Below are 18202 nucleotides of genomic sequence, written 5' to 3' on the forward strand. Positions count from 1 at the left end.
TGATACATGAAAGGTATGAATCGATACCTATAGATCAGGTATCGAGACATTGCCTTTTATTTTGATTATTATTATTATTATTATTAGAGAGAGAGAAAATTGTGAATGCTTAAAAACAAAAAGAAATGATTTAAAGAAGAAAAAAACTAAAGTAATGAGTGAATAATCTGTAATCTAATATTATTTAAATGAAAAAGATATGAAGGAAAAGAATGGAGAGAGAGAGACTTATAATTTAGAAAGTGCCAATATTTTTTCATCTTTTCTAGCTTTAGCAAAAAAGAAATACTTTTTAGATTCACCACTATCTTAGTAAAATTTGATCAACCAAAACTAACACTTTTCCATCTTAAGAAGGGAAAACATACTCATATGGAAATTCAACATTAATGGAGAGTTTTCTATGAGATCAACATATTAGAACTATAACAACGAAAAAGATATAAGAGGAGGCCTTATTGGTATAAAGTGCCCCAAATTTTGGAAACTCAAACTCCCTCTTATGCGTATTATATTCCTATGGAAAATATGTTATAGAAGAATCCCAGTTAGAGTTGAGTTAGCTTAAAGTTCAATCAATGTCACAATTAATTGCCTTTCATGTCACAAGTTCTTTAAACCAATAAGACATCTTTTTGTTAACTATGAGTTTACTAGAGCTATTTGGTTTGGTAGTTCAATTTCTCTCAAAATCCAGGCTTTCAACCTTAATACAGTTTCTCAATGAATTTCTAAATGGCTTATGATGGAGGATCTTAGCTCTAAAGACGCTAAAGAGTTTTAGACTTCGTTCATTTGTATTTTGTGGGGTATATGGAAGGTGAAACCTCAACTCAATAAAGATTTCAAGATTTATAATATATTTAAGCTCTTCCATTATTGAATTTTTTGTGGGAGAAGGTATAATCATGGCTGTAAATAATAATATATAGAATGGTGAATACAAGGGTGATAGAATTTAGAGTGGACTAAGATTAAAGAATGCATTAGAGCTTATCACTAGCAATTAGAAAAGGAAGAGGAGTTGGCATCTTCAATGGCGCAACTATACCCTATTAATAACAACAAATATAAGTTGGCATCTTATTTGTAGAAGAATTTATGTAATGTCATAACTACAAGTAAATATATACATTATACGTCTAATTATCTCTTATATACATGAATAGAGAATTAACAAATGTAGGCTTTTGAGCAAGGATAAAAAATGAAGCAACATCATCACAGGTCGATCAGAGGCAAACTCGAGGCTTAAGCTTGTATGACATCATAGCTTTGTTGCAAAATTTTAAGATGGTTAAATCTTTGGACAAGAATATTCTTGCAATAAGAGAAGTATATGGTTAAATTAGGTTTAATTGATCATAACTGAGTTATTTTCATATTTATTTTGTAAAAAAAAAAAAGCCAATGAAATAGAAAGAAAGAGGTATATTAATTAAATTAAAAAAAAAAGGAACAGAAAATCAACAAAATCAAAATCCAACCCAATTGGGCCGTTGGCCCAGTTAGTGTAAATCCATATTATTCGGTTCCACCGGGTAAGGTAACCCTCCTCAAAAGAAGTTCACCGTTAAACAGAAATCCCTATTTCTGCAAACCCTAATCTCAGATCCCCAGTAAGTGAGACTCCATTTACCTTTATCCAATCGCCATGGATTCTGCAACTCGAAGAAGAAGTCAAGGAGGCCTCTTCGAAGGTCTCTACAGAGTCATCATGCGACGTAACTCTGTATACGTCACCTTTGTCATCGCCGGCGCTTTTCTCGGAGAACGCGTAAGTTTTATCCCTTTTTCGCATTGATCTCACTTATTTTGACTTTCGCTCCATTGTTTCAATCAAATTTTATTGTTGATTTTGAAAGAAGGTTCAATTTAATTGTGGATTAAACTTTATCCCTTGTTCGCTTTGGATCTCTCTTATTTCGACTTCTGATTGGGATTTTTTTGGTCCGAGGATTATAATTGCTATTGGTTTTGGTTTTTATTGTAAATGATGAGTTTCTAAGAAATCTTTAAATGTTAATTTTTGTTTATGAATTTTAGTTTGATGAGAAAGAAGGGCGAATATTCTTATTATAATTCATTCGACTTTCGCAGGCTGTGGATTATGGAGTTCATAGGCTCTGGGAATACAACAATGTTGGGGTAAGTTTTTCTAATTTTAATATCATATTTGTGGTGTATTTCAAGGCATAGGCAGCTTATCAGGTGTGGATTGTTTGCAGTACCAGTCGCAATTTTGGTTGTCTATTCAACGTTAAGTTGCACAATCACACTCGGATTGATATTTGATTGCATCGTGGAGAGGATAAAATTTAGTCAAAACACCCTAGTACCAGTCTTTTTTTATGGTTTTCCGTGATCGTGTATATTTCTTAGTGATTATGTGAGGTTGCTGTGTCTTTAGGCTATCAATTTTCATTCAAGAACTATCCTATTTATTCTTCCATAGTTGAGTTAGTGCTATTAGATGCTTGGCTTGGGAAACTGGTCTTTAGAAGAATTTTAAACCGTGGGAATATGGCTGTTATTGGTAGGCTTTATGGAGAAAGGATCTTGGAATGATTGTTGTTTCCTTGCAAAATTAAATATCATGAATTTTGAAATTTGGCTGTTTAATGAGTAAATGCTACTATCTTTGTAGAAGGCTATAGGTCCTGTTCAACAATTCTAGCACTTTACATTGATATGCTGTGTGGAGGCCACTGGCTCCTTATTCATATTAAACCTCTTAGGTCACATTTCTAAATTTTTTCATCTGATGTCAATTGTGTGCATGGTTATGTCACATGTGTTGCTGAAAGTGAGTTGTTTTTGCTTCTTTGCTTCCTCGTCTCTCTCATTTCCTAAACCTTGTAAAATATTGCAATTTGATAATTATCATACAACACAGCTTATCCATTTTGGCTCATCATTTTTTGCAAAGTCCCTTGTCAACTGCATATTTGCTGATCTTTTTCTGCAATGATCAGCTGCATCCAGAGCTTATGTGGTTCACGTATTAACTTGTTTGTTTGTTTCTGTACTGCAGAAACGATATGAAGACATTCCAGTGCTAGGACAGCGGCAATCAGAGGAATGAAATCATTATGCCCTTTTCTGGATGTTTTGAAGAAGTCATTGAGGCTTGGGCCAGAGCATATATCTAATTAGGTAGCTATGCTCATTGTTGCAATAAACTGTTAATTGTTTTTGGTTCTTGACCATAAGTTGGTTGAATTTGTCATTTAAGATTTTTGATTATTCTGATTTGTGGATGGATATAATGTAAGCTGGTCTGCAGCGCATCAAAATGACTGAACCTACTTTGTCGCCATAGTTGCATTTGCTTCAAAGGATTAGGTTCTGTAAGTTTGTGCTTTGATTGCATTTAGATCAATGTTTACAATAAGAGGGGTAAAAACTCGTCTCTGGTCATTTTTGGAAGGGAAAGAGAAACATGATGTTTTGCCCTTTGTTTTTTGAGTGCTCGGTTTCTATGAAACGTCAGAAACTACTCCTTTCATATGCCATGAAAAACGTGAATCAGTACCACTGACAGGCACTGGGGAAAAGAGCGTAGCATGCACTTTGAACCGTCTTTCAATTTGAAAGCACAACTTTACAAGGCAATGTTATTGTTAAGCCATTTTACTTTCATTATCTATTTAAATATTTATACCAGTGAAAACCGTATGTGCTATTGGTGAAGTGGGTGTTGCAGCCGATATTAGAGGGTAAAGATCATAAATTTATTTGAAATTAATTTTGCTTGCATATAATGTTGTTAACATTCACTGTTGGGGAAGGAACCAATCAAATCTTCAATACAGAGAGAAACCTTGGAATCAGATTTAGAATGTTAACTTGTCAGTAGTTGGATTTGGATCTACTTAGTAAATCATGTTAGATGAAGCGGTAAAATGGTTCTTTCTTTAAAAATGGTTCTTTCTTTACAATTGTGTTTACTCTTTTATTAGGAGCTCTTATCCTTTCATTGTTATTCTGCTCTTTTATTAGGAGCTCTTATCCTTTCATTGTTATTCTGTGTTGTGTGTCCTATTATAAGTAAATTTAAAATTATAATTTTTTTTAAAAATAATAGCATTTTTGTCGTTACAAAGCTAGGTTGATGCTCGGTTGATTGGTGATATCAAATTCAGTAAAGAATTTAATGCATATTAAAAATATTATTACACGTGAAGTGATGATGGTATAGTGAGGCATGGTCGCAATGGTGGAGTCTAATGGTGGTTCAGCTAGTGATGGTGGACAAAGTGTTGGCTGAGTGTGGTGGCTAAGATGGTAGGTGTGAAGAATTTCTTTTTCCGAGATTTTCTTTTTGAAAATTCTTCGTGACATGAAAATTAAAATATTATGCGTAAATTATATAAATTATAAATTATTATGAGATAACGAAACTGTTTAAAATGAAAAAAAATTAGGTGCCCTAAATAAAAATTTATAAAAGTTGCGTGATCATTTGCGTAGGTTGCACATATATATTTTACAAAGAATTTTTTTCACTCGTATTGTTAGTGTGCATATGATTTGTAATTTTTTTCCCCCTAAATAACTCCATTTAAACAATGCTTTATATTTGATAGAATATTTTTGTGTAAGGCGGTGCTAGTTGGCTACTAAGCTTATGAACAAGATTTTCAAAACTGGATTGGGGTTGTATCGGTCGTGCCACTAGTTCTTTAGCTCAACCAATTCGATTGAATAAATTATTAAAAAATTACTAAAAAATTATTAAAAATCTGGTTCAGCCTGATTTAATCGGTTTTCAATCTATATTAATCCTCAGGTTAATTGGTTCAATCTCTTCTCTAGATCGATATTTTAATTGATTCTTAGTCCAATTTACTGTTCAGTCCGATTCGTTTCAAACAATCTTATTTTTTAGGTTACTTAGAAGTTCAAGAAATTGCAACATTTGTCCAAGGAAAAGTCAAGTAGAGTGATATAGCGTCCTTTTGAAACGTTTTTAAGGAGAAAATGATGGTGGGACATAGACATTCATGTATGCCTGCTTCCCAAATTGCATTAATCGGGAAAGTGAGAACTCTTAATAAGTAGTTGGTTTAAAGTTTGAACTTAATAATTCTTACCACACAGGTTACTTGGACTGGGAGCTTGGACTTTGTTGCCGGCGTGTCGGTATTGATTACGATGATGTGATATCAGATATGGATTGGGAAGACGACCAAAGTATGGAAGATGCGGAAATGAGGTTTTGAGTTGGAAAATGCTGCGTCGGTTTGGCCACTCTCCCCTTGAAGGGATTGGATTCCGTTCGAAATTAGGTTTATGGAGCTCCACACGGACTGCGGCCACTTTGCTATGCACAAACATGGTTCATCTAAGGTTGTAAGTAGTATATACAAGAAATTGTCTTATGAGTATTTGTAATAAAAAAAGAAAAAGAAAAAACTTGTAATATGTAGCAAAAGAATTATCTTTCCCTAACCCATGATGTACTGTACCTATAATAATTATACAATTAGTGGTGGGTTTTGTAAAAATGGTGATTTCTACGAATGGTTGAATTTATTTTACAAGTTAACTTATGCTATAAGAAAAAAAAGTGAAATTTGTTTCTCACAAATTGATTTTTAGTTTATTTATTACATCACATACATCAATCAATTTTTATCTCAACTCAAAAAAATTGTGAAATGATAAAATAAAAAAAATGTATTACTCTGAATTTAAAAAAAAAATTAAAATAAAAAACAAGTGTTGTACTTGAAATATCCACTACTGCACTTGGATTCGTGGTTAACTGCACAATAAGTTGGAATGCAGCCAAATAATTTAATATGAAATGTTTCAAACCATTTATAGAATTGGTAAATAAAAAAGCAAAGCAATAAATTGGGATGTAGGTAACTTACGTTTACGTGCATTATTGGCCACTACATTTAAAAGCTTAATATGCTTTTAAACAGTTTTCCCACTACCCTTTTCTTTAATATTGTCAAGGAATATCCAGGAACTGCATTTTCTGCTTCTTCATCTTTTTAGTGAAAAATGAAAGAACTTGCACATCAAAAGAAATTTCAATAATATATTATATCCATATAAATCACAGCATCAAATCTTTTAGGTAATGGAAGACCAAGTGTGTAGTAATGTGTAGCTTAAGTGCAGGAAGCATTCCAGTCAACCACCAGGCCTCATAGTGGAGGATGTTCCATCAGAATCTGAACACCCTCCTGAGCTGCTACACTCATTCAAGGAAGTTTCAGGCAATTACATGGAATACACATACCTTGTTTTCCAATATTTCCCACGTTACTACATTTTGTACATTGTTTAAAACCCTTTCTACTAGCTTACATTCTAATGTAAATCTTTAAAAATGAACCTTCTTCCTAAGAAACAAATTGAGGTTTTGTTGTTTTCGTTCAAAGTAAATTGAGATTTTTTTATTGGTGCTGGCATTTCAAGAGTATCATGATTCTGTATTAGAAAAAAGAAAGGGACTATCATGATTCATTCCATGAGACACACCAAAGCAAAACTCGCTTGAACTTTTCCCACACCATATAATAATGGAAATTTTACTGGTTCAAAGTTGACTTTTCCTATCAGTTTATACAAGAATTGCCTATTAATTATGAGCAATAGCACCATTACTATCATGGGTGGAGCAGTAGACGCACCAACATAACTCTAATAATCACCTGCATCATCATATATTCTTACTGCTACTCAGAATAGTAGGAGTGTTGGATACATGTATATGCTCATTTCTTTCGTATATTTAAAAGATCATAACTCATATTCGAATATATAGCTTAGAGGTGCTTCTGGTATGATTGTGGTTTGGTTTAAAATCAGCCAGGCTCTAAGGGGCGCATAAGTTGCTTTCATTCCTTTTTCCTTTTCAAAACCTTCCTTATGTTGAGATGGCTATTAGAAAAGCTCCCTTTTAGTGACTTGGCAGGTGAGACAGAGACAGGCATAACCCTCAAGTTGGCTTATATAGATGCATTTAGGCTCTTTACAATGCGGTAAAATATCCCATCAAAATTTACTCTTATTCTCGCATAAAAGGGTGCTGAGATTTGAAAGTTACATGTTGTTAGGTGAATGTTAATTGGATGAGTCATTGGCTAAAAGCCGCTTGTACCATGCCTTTGAGGCATCGAAAGCACTGCCTGTTGAGTTTCAGACCAGGAAATAGAGATCTGTGCTTTTGTTGGTAATTTTTAAAATACATTGGCATTTCCATTATTCAGAAAAAAATACAAAAGGCTTTTGTTCTCGTTACTGTTGTATTACACCCAGTTACAAGCCGAAGTTAATTACTTCATTGACCTTAGCATGTGCTAGAGTGACTGATACTCTGTTTTGCTTCATTGATCTCTCAAAGGTGATTGTATGAGCTAGGCAGCTAAGGTTCATTAGATTCCTTTTAAATGATAGCAAAATTAATGGATGTTCACAAGGACATGAATTCAACACCAGTTTATCTACTAATTCATTTTCATCAAGGAGACATCATCGTATCTTGTGGTGACAAGCAATTTTGTTTTGGTATACTTAATTATATCTACTCTTTGTGTAAGATAATCCTAGCTAACAATATTTTCTACTACATGATATGCTGCGTTACTAGTTAACTTCAGCTATGGTTTGTAATACAGGCTTCGACCCTCTGCAGCTATCATCATCAACATCAGGTGTGATGATTCCATTTGTGGTTTGTTTACTTTGTATGTTGTGAGATGCAATGTCCTAAGCTGAAACTCCTCCATTTTGAAGCAGCTCTTGCAGTTCTTGCTTACTAATTATCAACTTAATTCTGACAACATTGGGACTCCTTACTTGGTCATCATTCACTTCTGGATTTGAAAACCTCACTTTCTTTTTCTTACCCTTTTTGGATGGTGATGGAAGAGGTATAAGGTAATACAACTGTCCTGAAATCAGCTTTGCATCAGGTTGAAGATGGTGGAAGCCTGAAAATGAATCCGACAGTGCATGACCGGAGAAGTTTGATAAAACTTGTTCAACTTTGACGGGGGCTTGATATTCAAGGATTTTGCCATCAGGCTCCATAATTCTTATAACTTTCTCTTCAACAACTAAGCAATTCCCCATGGCTTTGTTGCTCACAATAAGACGAAAAAGAAAAGATTGTTGAAATTGAGTGAAGAAGTGCATAGATTTTGGTATTTAAAGAGAAGGTTTATGGCAATGCCCTTACAACTTACAAATATTACACAAATTGCCTTATCCTGGACTGGACCCCATTTGTTTGATTTTTGCAGGTATATAAGCTGGACTTGAAAGTCGTCATTTCTCAATCAATCATTCCTATTTCACAGCTTCAAAGAAAAACAAAAGGAACACTTTATTGACTTAGGGAGAGTTCTTTTCAGCTAAATGGAGAAAACCCGGCAAGGTAAAGTAGGAGAAAAGCATGATCAACTTGGTTGTGCAATGCCATACAACTTGATCTTCTCCTTTTTAGGTACTGCAACATGACAGTTAATTTGCCTGTCTTTTCATGTCATTTCTTTTATCATTTTGAGGTTAAAATGACCATTATAGAATTGTGTCATCTGCAGACCACAATTTTATAGCGTAAGATGAGCTTGGATCCCGTTGGACCGCTAAAACTAAAAAAGTGTTTGACCATTATGCTCCGTGGATGCGGCTCTGTCGTTGACCCCATGTTTGCAACATTGACTATTTCCTTGCTCCACTTTCTTCATCAGAATACCTGCTTGCCGTATCTTACACTCTTCGCAAAGCCAAGGTTAAAGTATCATCAGTGTGATTCTCATTCATATTTTATTCGAATTTAAGTTGTGGATTTATCTTAATTTGGGTCTAGAATATAGAATACTAATGTTGTTTATACACTGTACTGATTCATTCCATCTTTTTATATTCAGCATGCAAACTGCAATTTTCATTACTACTTGTACTTATCTGCTAAGATTCAAGTGCCGGCCAAACTGATTCAAATGATTGATTGAAGGTAATGAGTCCCCCCAAGTTGGCTGTCCGAGGCAAGAGGTGGTCCAGTAAACCAAGTAAATAAGGACAGGTGAGAGGATTTCAAAGGCAGAATTGGAAGTATAAAGGAAAATACATGTGGTGCTTTAGTTGGAGAGAATATGAATGAAAATGACGGAGACCCACTTGTGATAAGATAGAAGAAAAATATTGGATTTAGTGGTGAGTGATGGTGTCAACACGCATGCTTCGCCAATGGATCATGGGCAGGATAGGATAGATAGTAGTTCATGGTAGAAACAAATTAAAAAACCCATCTCTTTTTGTACCAAAAATAATAAAAAGGAGTAATTGAAAACAATTATTGGGTACCTACATTCTTTTGTTGCTCTAAATTTAAACCAAAAGCTGTACAAATATATTGATGCCCTTTTAGAAAGTGGGATACTTTATCTATTCAGTTGCAGTTAAATAGCCAATAAAGAAAGCACTAGTATGGCTTTACTACTGCTGTGATTTTGGCAATACATAAAAACTCAAGATTTTAATTATTTTTTCAATTGAAAAACTCAAGATATGTACAAATGCCAGAACCCCATTTGCTGGGTGGTTATGAAGTTGGGTTGCTTGTTCCAGTTTGGCGACCAAAAGATCTATCAATTCAAGTATAGCATAAAAATATCTTGTCCCCTTTCCTGTTGCTTTAAGGATATTTAAGATCTTAAGGATTAAAATGGTGTCATTAATTATGTCAGGCTGATGAATTCTGAAGTTGACTTTTACATTATGGGTATATGAAAACAGGAAGATACCCTATATTCCAAGAGTCCCCATAATGATGGTAAAGTAGCCCCAGGCATGGAATTTTAGGTTTGTGTCTTGATGTATTTCATTACAAGATAAAATTATGTCAGCCTGATGAATGGTTAAGGGGAAAGAATCCACTATGTAAAGGCATTGCTCCGAAATTTCATACAAATGATCTCACCATCATGGAAAAAGCAGGCAGGATTTAAGCGTAACTTGTAATTTCAGAATCACTTTTCTTATGAATGCCATTATCATCCCAATCAAAATCCATACTCCTTTGTTGATGAGTTCTATTTACATGGAATTTATAATGGTTTCATATCAATAAAAATATTCCTTTCTCGTTCCCCTTGTCTGATAAATAACTTATATACAAATGAAACTTTTGATTTTTCCCACAACATTCCCTTCGCGTCTGCAACTTTTGTTTTGACATGGCTCATGGAATTAGGACGCTTATCTCTCAATGGTTCTACGGCACCGCCATCTCAAATTCTCTTCCTTGACTCAACTATTGATTTACTTTAATATATCCTCCACAACATTGTAGGTGAAAATTTTGAGAAATACAATTACTTAAAACGTTGATATAAAAATTTTTTTAAGTTGAAATGATTAGGTAAATATATCGAAATTCGTAGTGTTTTAAGTTTAAATTCGTAGTGTTTTAAGTTTAACTACTTTATGAGCATATTTTCTATTTTTTATAAAAAATATATTATGAAAATAATATAATTTATTTTAAAAATCAATTTTATTTCAATAATTATTCAGCTTAGTTACCAGCTGACCTCTAAAACTAACTCAATTAAGAATTTAATATATAACTAGAAATTTTATCACATGTAGGTGTGTGTAAACCATGTATTTAAAATATAGATATGTGTTTTAAAATAATATACAATAAATAATAAAATATATGGTTTGAAAATAATTAATAATAAATAAAATATGTAAGATATTAAAATAAAAAAATAGATTAAATTGTAAGTAAAATGAAATTTAAACACATAAATACATCGTATTATAAATACTAATGAGTATAATTGTTTATCATGGTCTTGCCATTAATCTTGAGTTGGAGTTGAGTTAATTTATGGCACAAACTTAATTAACAATATTATTAATTTTAGAAATCCTATCACATGCGTATACGTGTGGAAACCACGTATTTAAAACTTAAATGTGTGTTTATAATTTGCATAATTTTTATTGTTTTTAATTAAAAAGACTAAAGTACCCTTAAATAAAATAACTTGTTTTAAATACGAAAGGCCATTTTTGTAATTTTCTTAATAGACTTGGTACACAGTTGGCTCGTGACACCAATCCAATCATGGATTTTATTAATAGTATAAATATATAACTGGTGAAGGTAATGGAGTGTGAATAATAAAATTAAAATGTATAAAAATATTAAAATAAAGTTTAGTTGAGTGGTAAATTAAAATTTTTACTATTATAATTGGCGTGAGTTTGAATATCAACATATGCATATTTTTGTTGTTTTTTGAAGTGAAAAGATAAAAATACCCTCGAATAATATTACTTATATTAATTTTGAAAAGACATTCTCATAATTTTCTAACCAAATTGATGTCCGGTTGACTCGTGATATCAACTCAATCAATTATTTTATTAACAATAGAGATATAAAGTATAGATAGCACATTTTTTTTATTGCCACGTGTACTAAAAAATTAACCGACACGTGAACTAATCAAGTAGTCAAGTCATCATGAAATATCTACATAAAAAAATAATTGAACGTAAATAAAATTAAGGATCAATTTACCGTTGACACTATCGTTGAGCATAAATAAGATTAAGTGCCAATTTACTATTTAATTTCAAAAATAGTTTTCAAGTTTAACCAATATTTGTAAAGTCAAAAGTAATGGTGAATAGATAATTTTTCAAACCAAACAAAAAAGTTGAAAAAAACATATTAATTTTTTGTTCTCAAAATCAGGTGTCAAATTATAAATTTCTCATTCATTTATAATAACTATAAAAGGTAAATATGATTTATATATTCAAATTAAAATTTACACATAATTTATATTAATTAATTAAAAATATTTAAAATTTATATTTCATAAATTATAATATTAGCAATGACTTATCATAAATTATTTATTATATTTATATATATTTGTTAAAAAATATTTAAAAAAAAACATGTCATCATTGTAGTAGTAATAATAATAATAATATTTACATTATTGGATAAAAAATTATGTAGCAAGATTTTAAAAGATTGATATAATTAATCAAATATGATATAGATTGAAAGGATAAAGTTTGGATTCAAATGTGCAAGTGATTTCCTAAATTTTATATGAAAATGTAAAATTGTCTTCAAAATAATAATAATTTTTTTAATATTTAAAACATAGTTTACATATTCAAATAAAATTTTATATAACAATTCATTTTGTTTGCTTAAAAAGTATTTAAAATTTATATTGGATATATCAAAATATTAATAATATTGTTTTCTTATATTTTTGTTGAAATATCATAATATTAACTAGAAATCTTATCACAGCATATACGTGTGAAAACCACAAATGCCAACTTAAAAAATAATAATAAATAATGAAACATATTGTTTAAAACTGATTAATAATAACACATAAAATATGTATGTTATTAAAATGAAAAAATTAGATTAAATTGATTATCATGGTGTTGTCATTAATCTTAAGTTGGTGTCAAGTTAACTTATGACACTAACTCAATCAAATGCATTATTAATATATATATATACACACACACATATAACTGATGGAAGTAATAGAATGTGCATAATAAAATTAAAATATATAAAAATACAAAATAAAGTTTTAATTGAGTAGTAAATTAAAGGTTTTTCTAATGCAATTGATATGATTTCATATCTCACTCACAATATGTATATTTTTATTGATTATGTAAGTGAAAAGACTAAAATACTCTCGAATAATATTACTTATTTTAATTATTGAATGATATTTTCGTAATTTCTTAAATAAATGGGTGACTTGGTTGAAAGTAACACCAACTCAGTTAAGAGGTTAAATAATAGTATAAATGAACTTTAACATCATTTGAATGCATATTTTTTACTTAAAAACATCATGTCTACAATGGACATTTTATTTCTCAAAAGATGCATTTAAATATTAAACAAAAGTTTTAAGAAACACTTTTTCAAAACAATTTTCAAAAGTAATGAAAAACTAACCCTTAATTTGTTTATATTGTAATAATTTATTTCTATTTTGTGATTAATTAAATATAATTTAATTCTACTTCAAATAATTTATTTACGTTGTATTTTTAATGCACATGTAGAGCTCAAATATGTTACTAAAACTTGTTGTGGTTCTGGTTCGGCTTAATTTCCAATATTACAATGATGCACATCTTCCATTTATGGGAAATACTTCACCTTTATTTGTGTCTCCTCTCTATCCCAAACATTCTTGCTATGTGTAACACCTTCACATGAGCGATCCTCTCGCCCACAAAAGGGGCTCACACAACTGTCCATCAAGTGGCACTTAATGTGCACATCGCACCCCAATCACTATGCCACCCAAATCTACTCATACCATACGAACCAAAATAGCACATACCTTGTTGGTTATCCACCAACACCCCCAACACTAGCAGCGCTATCCCAACCTACCCCAACCAACAACACAAAATCCCATCGTGTAGAACCCAGTGATACTTCGAATTACGAGCTCAACTCAGACTCCTGCAAGAACAAGTAAAGCTGCAGTCGGAGACAATAAATTAAGAAGAATGCACAAGTAATATAGGAACTCTAGATCATCTGAAACCAACTGCTCAACACACGAGTTTTATTCTAAATTTAGCATTTAGTCTTCTGCAATCCATGGTCTAAGGTTTAAGATTTCTTTTTATATGCTTTGGAAATATTTGTTCAAATCTCACTTAAAGATTTTGATGAATGCGTCACTCTCCCTGTAGTACTTTTTCAAATACTTTCCTCGATGAAGAATTTAGGAATCATGGTAAAAAATTTTGATGCCCCTAAATATATTGTTGTTAAAAAATAATATATATTATCTATTATACTATAAATAAAATAAATTGGAGTCATGGGTTAATTCGAATACCAACTCAATTAGAAAAATATAAATATAAATCAAATTTATATAACAAATATGCAGGTTTTTTAAACAAATAAAAATCACACTTGAACTTTTGCCCTTCAAAAACCAAATGTCTCAATTTGCTCATTTACAATTTCTTTTTATTGTTTTTATTATTATTATTTTAACAATAATTATTATATTTTCAAAAGAAAATCCTAGCCCAAGTATTTTTGTTTCTTTCACTCGTAAAACGAATGTGTCATAAGACTAATAATACAGAGTATTATTTCTTTTGTGTAAGTTAAAAAGGATTTCATCCTTTCTCTTTTAAAGAGTGTTTTTAAATCAATTGTAAAGCCCAAAAATACTACTAAATTTTGCTTTGATTTAAGATCTCTCTTGCCTCTAATCACTAGCTCTTCAATTGTATGACTTGGGTTAATTTGACCATTACTTGATAAAATTTCTGATAAAAAAGTTTGGTTTAAGAATTATTTAGATTATTCTAATTTTTTTTAGACATTTTAAAGTGATAATATGCATTTAAATTTATTAGTATTATGACATTTCAATAAAAATATTGTAATTCATTATAAATATTTAGAAATATAAAATATTTTTTAAGCAAATAATATAAATTAATTGTAAAATTTAATTTGAATATATAAGATTTTAGTATAGTGATGGTACTGGAATTTGGCATTTTGGACTTTGCTCCTTGGCATTGCATCAGCTGGTGACGGTAAGAATGATGATGGGTCATTTTTTTTTATTAACAGAAGGAACAAACTAGAAAATATAGAGTACGAAAGTAGCTTGCATCAGAAAATAAAGTATTCGTAATACATAATGGGATCATAGCAGTTAATAATAAAATCAAAATCAAATTATCTGAGGTTTCATAAGTTGCTGCCCAATCAAGTCGAAATATCAGATAATGTTTTAATGTTGCACTTTGAAAACCATTAAGGAATGTCCTTCAATTTGGACTCGCAGTGACTATTACTATTAATGAAATTAATTTAGTAAGGTTAAGAGCATAGTGACACTAGTGGCCCTTGGGTCTGCCGCTCAGTTACTCAGGTTCTTGATCCTTGTTTACTTCACCTATTAACATTCAAAACAACTTCACCCTCCACTCCGCTCCGCTGCACCACAACTCACGCAGGAATCGTAAATTATGCCTAGAATGTTGTACCCTCATGCCAATATATTTACTCTGCAGTTTCGACTTTAAAATGATGAGGCCCCACTGAAATTTGAATGCTAATAAATTTTTAGTGCTTTCACGACACGCTTGATTACAGTCGCGCTTTGACATGCATGCATTTGTGGCAATGACTACGCACTTAGACCAAATGCACCTACCTTGTTCATTCACAGCAGTAATGCACTTCCGTTCTCTGTCTTCATGTTATGTATCCTGCTTCATTCATTCAACTTTAAACTCACCCTCAATATAAGTGCTTCAAATTCAATCTTTCATTTTGTTTAATCAGATTAGAGAATAAGATCTTTTGTAAATTAAAATTCTTAACTTTAAAATAATATAAGTCACATCAGATAAGAACATTTGGAACGATTTCAAAAGAGCAGATAGCTGCAAGGCCATGTCAGCCATTGAATGGTACAAAAGCTGAGCTTTTTGGTTGAAAGCTTTGGAATACAAAATATTTCTCTACTTTAACAACACCTAGATTTTACTGGTTTTATTCAAAAAAAATTTCTTCTTATTGGAAAGAAAGAAAATTGCTTTCTTCATTTTTCTCCTCAAATTTAGCATTGAATGATTTGGTTCTAAATTTATAGGTAATTTAATAATAAAAAAACTGTACCCATTTTGTAAATTTTGAATGTGACTTGTGACGATAATTATGTTTAAAAAAATTACATTTTTTAATTTCTTATTAAACGAAAACTTTTACAAACTGTGTATTCCAAAATTTTAAATCACTTGTTATTTACAAACTGTTGCCACATCTAAAATTAAAAAGAAAAAGACAAGAGTAGACATTGGAAAATTGTGCTTGTTTTTACCTCCCCAAACTGCCACCGTAGACCACGCCTTAGCTATGGCCCCACCACTAACAGAACCTTTTCCAACACTGCTTAGATTAACGGCTCCGATCTTCTACCAGATGCGAACCGCTTCATTCCTCCTAGACTGACCGGCTCAGTCTCCGTAATTTCAGGCTCCATCGATATTGCTTCACGATCATCTGGCGGCAAGCGACACCTAATGTCGCTGTTCCTCGGCGGCGAAGGCTCTTCTGGAGGCAGACTGCGTGGTTCACGTGCTTTTTCAGTGGACCCAAAAATAGCACAAAAATTTGGAAAGCAACCGCTTCTGCTTCTTCTTGCCGTTTTCTCTTTAACTGTTTCGGCTTCGGCGGATTTTTGGCGGTTCTTTCTCAGCGAGCGATTCCGGTCTCGCCTCGATTTCACTCTTCCCATACAAGAGACCTTAGGCGAAGACGGTTCAACAACTGGAGGATCGGTTTTAACGGAACCGGATCGTTTAGGAAACAATCTTGTAGTTGCAGGCTTAGTATTCTTCCTGTTGTTGGTCTCAGCAAAGCAAGATTTCTGCGGTTTGGGCAATCCGATGATGGAAGCTCTAGGCTTTCTCACAGAAAAGCGTTGAGAATTGGAGTCGGGGTTCAAATTAGGATTAAGATTAGTAGAGTTGGGAGCTGAGCTTCCTTTATGCGACTCTTTCCGTTGGTAAAAAGCATTGCGATCGAACCAGTCGAACTCGGAGTCTTTGGATAACCAAAAGGATTCAGGCGGGAAATCGGCCGGGATTTCATCGTCGAGAGATGTGTCGGCCGTGTGGAGGTGGTCGTCTGGATCGTTTTGGGTGGTAGCTAAAGTCTCGCAGACGATTTTGTTATCGCAAGAAGCACCGGCGCAGGCCGAAACAAGGGTTTCTAAATTGCCCTGTGGCATTGTACCAACAAACGAAAGAAGAAGAAGAGTTAAACGAAGAAGGAGAGAGAAAGTTGGAGAGAGGAAGGTTGAAGAAAGGAAGCTGCCTTTAAATAAAAAAAGAAAGTTTTTTATTGTGGAAATTTGATGAACAGACAGAAAATGAGTTTTGGAGGGAGAATTTCTACGTTGTTGACTGCTGCGTGCCTTGCTTCCTCTCTTTCGTGGATTTTCAGTTTTACGTTATTATTTTATCATTTGTATTTTTCTTTTTTGAGTTTTAAAAAAAAAGGAATACCGAAGCAAAAAGTACAACTTTTAGCAACAAGAAAATGGAGTTTCCCTTGTATTGTTGTATGTAGGGAAAAAGAATAATTACGTCGATGTAATGATGATTTGCTTTGGATCGATGGAATATTTCGACATATCTCTACTACAAGATTAGTTACCTTAATTATTCAATTATATTGGTGCGGTTTGATTAGGTTTAATTAGGTCTGATTGCTACAAATTCTCCGGTTATATTGACTATATCAACTTACGATACATGCAAGTTTTGGTCTTCACCTACTGTGTTTTTTATTTTAGCGTAATTAAGGGTAGGTTCGTTCCTTTTTAACATATAATTGCTTGTATGTATGAATAATCATTATTATTGGATCACCTAATTATTTATTTTAATTCTGACGAGGTTATATATGATTGAAAATTTTTGTAGGATAATTTTTTAGTGTAAATTTAAGTTATATATTTTTATAAGAGTTAAAATATGATTTTACTATTATATTGACATATATTTTTATATATTTTAAAATTTTATTATTTTTAAAAATTAAACTATAATTTTATCATATATTAATTTATAATTTTATAAATTTTAAAAAACTTAAATCACATTTTTCTCCTTTTAAGAGGCAGAGGAACCTTTCGCCCCTGTATAACTTTAAAATTCGCTTTTTTTTTATTTTTTAATGTGTAATTATATTTTGTTAAACAAGCACGACTAGAAAATAACTTTTTATAATTATAAATTTTAATTACACCTTTTTAACAATTAATCTATAATATTCAAATATACCTAAAAAAAATGTAAATACTTAATAAGATTAAGGAGGTTGATTTTTTTAAAATACTATAATTAGAGTTCTGACTGATCTAATAAGAATTTTTACAAGTTACTGGTTTCAAGTGAATTTTAAGGATGTGAATTAAAATTTAATTTATAAAATATACTAAAAATAATTAAGTTATCTTGAAAGGATTTTGAAGAATTTGTATTAAAATTTTTATATGGTATATATACAACATCTCCTTGTTGTATTTAATATATTTATTCTTTATTAATTCAATATGATAGAGTATTTTTAAAATATTTTAATATTTTATAAAAA

General features: G+C 31.5%; 3 protein-coding genes across 3 annotated transcripts; 1 reads left to right on the top strand and 2 right to left on the bottom strand.

Annotated features, from left to right (window-relative positions):
- Positions 1-1492: 1492 nt before the first annotated feature.
- LOC107896351 (cytochrome b-c1 complex subunit 9, mitochondrial) lies at positions 1493-3406 on the top strand. The gene is made up of 3 exons (XM_016821507.2): positions 1493-1777; positions 2101-2148; positions 3035-3406. Exons 1-3 carry the CDS (start codon positions 1655-1657, stop codon positions 3083-3085), a joined length of 222 nt encoding a protein of 73 aa, XP_016676996.1. The 5' UTR covers positions 1493-1654; the 3' UTR covers positions 3086-3406.
- Positions 3407-7731: 4325 nt separating this feature from the next.
- LOC107895418 (uncharacterized) lies at positions 7732-8097 on the bottom strand. Its single transcript, XM_016820702.2, has one exon. The coding sequence runs from the start codon at positions 8095-8097 to the stop codon at positions 7732-7734; it is 366 nt and encodes a 121-aa protein (XP_016676191.2).
- Positions 8098-14717: 6620 nt separating this feature from the next.
- On the bottom strand, positions 14718-17172 carry LOC107896347 (uncharacterized). Its single transcript, XM_016821503.2, has 2 exons — positions 15921-17172; positions 14718-15306 (listed from the first exon to the last, which is right to left on the bottom strand). The coding sequence occupies exon 1, from the start codon at positions 16830-16832 to the stop codon at positions 15993-15995; it is 840 nt and encodes a 279-aa protein (XP_016676992.1). The 5' UTR covers positions 16833-17172; the 3' UTR covers positions 14718-15306; positions 15921-15992.
- Between the last annotated feature and the right edge of the window lie 1030 nt (positions 17173-18202).

Source organism: Gossypium hirsutum, chromosome A09 (assembly GCF_007990345.1).
Source record: "Gossypium hirsutum isolate 1008001.06 chromosome A09, Gossypium_hirsutum_v2.1, whole genome shotgun sequence".
NCBI classification, from domain to species: domain Eukaryota; kingdom Viridiplantae; phylum Streptophyta; class Magnoliopsida; order Malvales; family Malvaceae; genus Gossypium; species Gossypium hirsutum.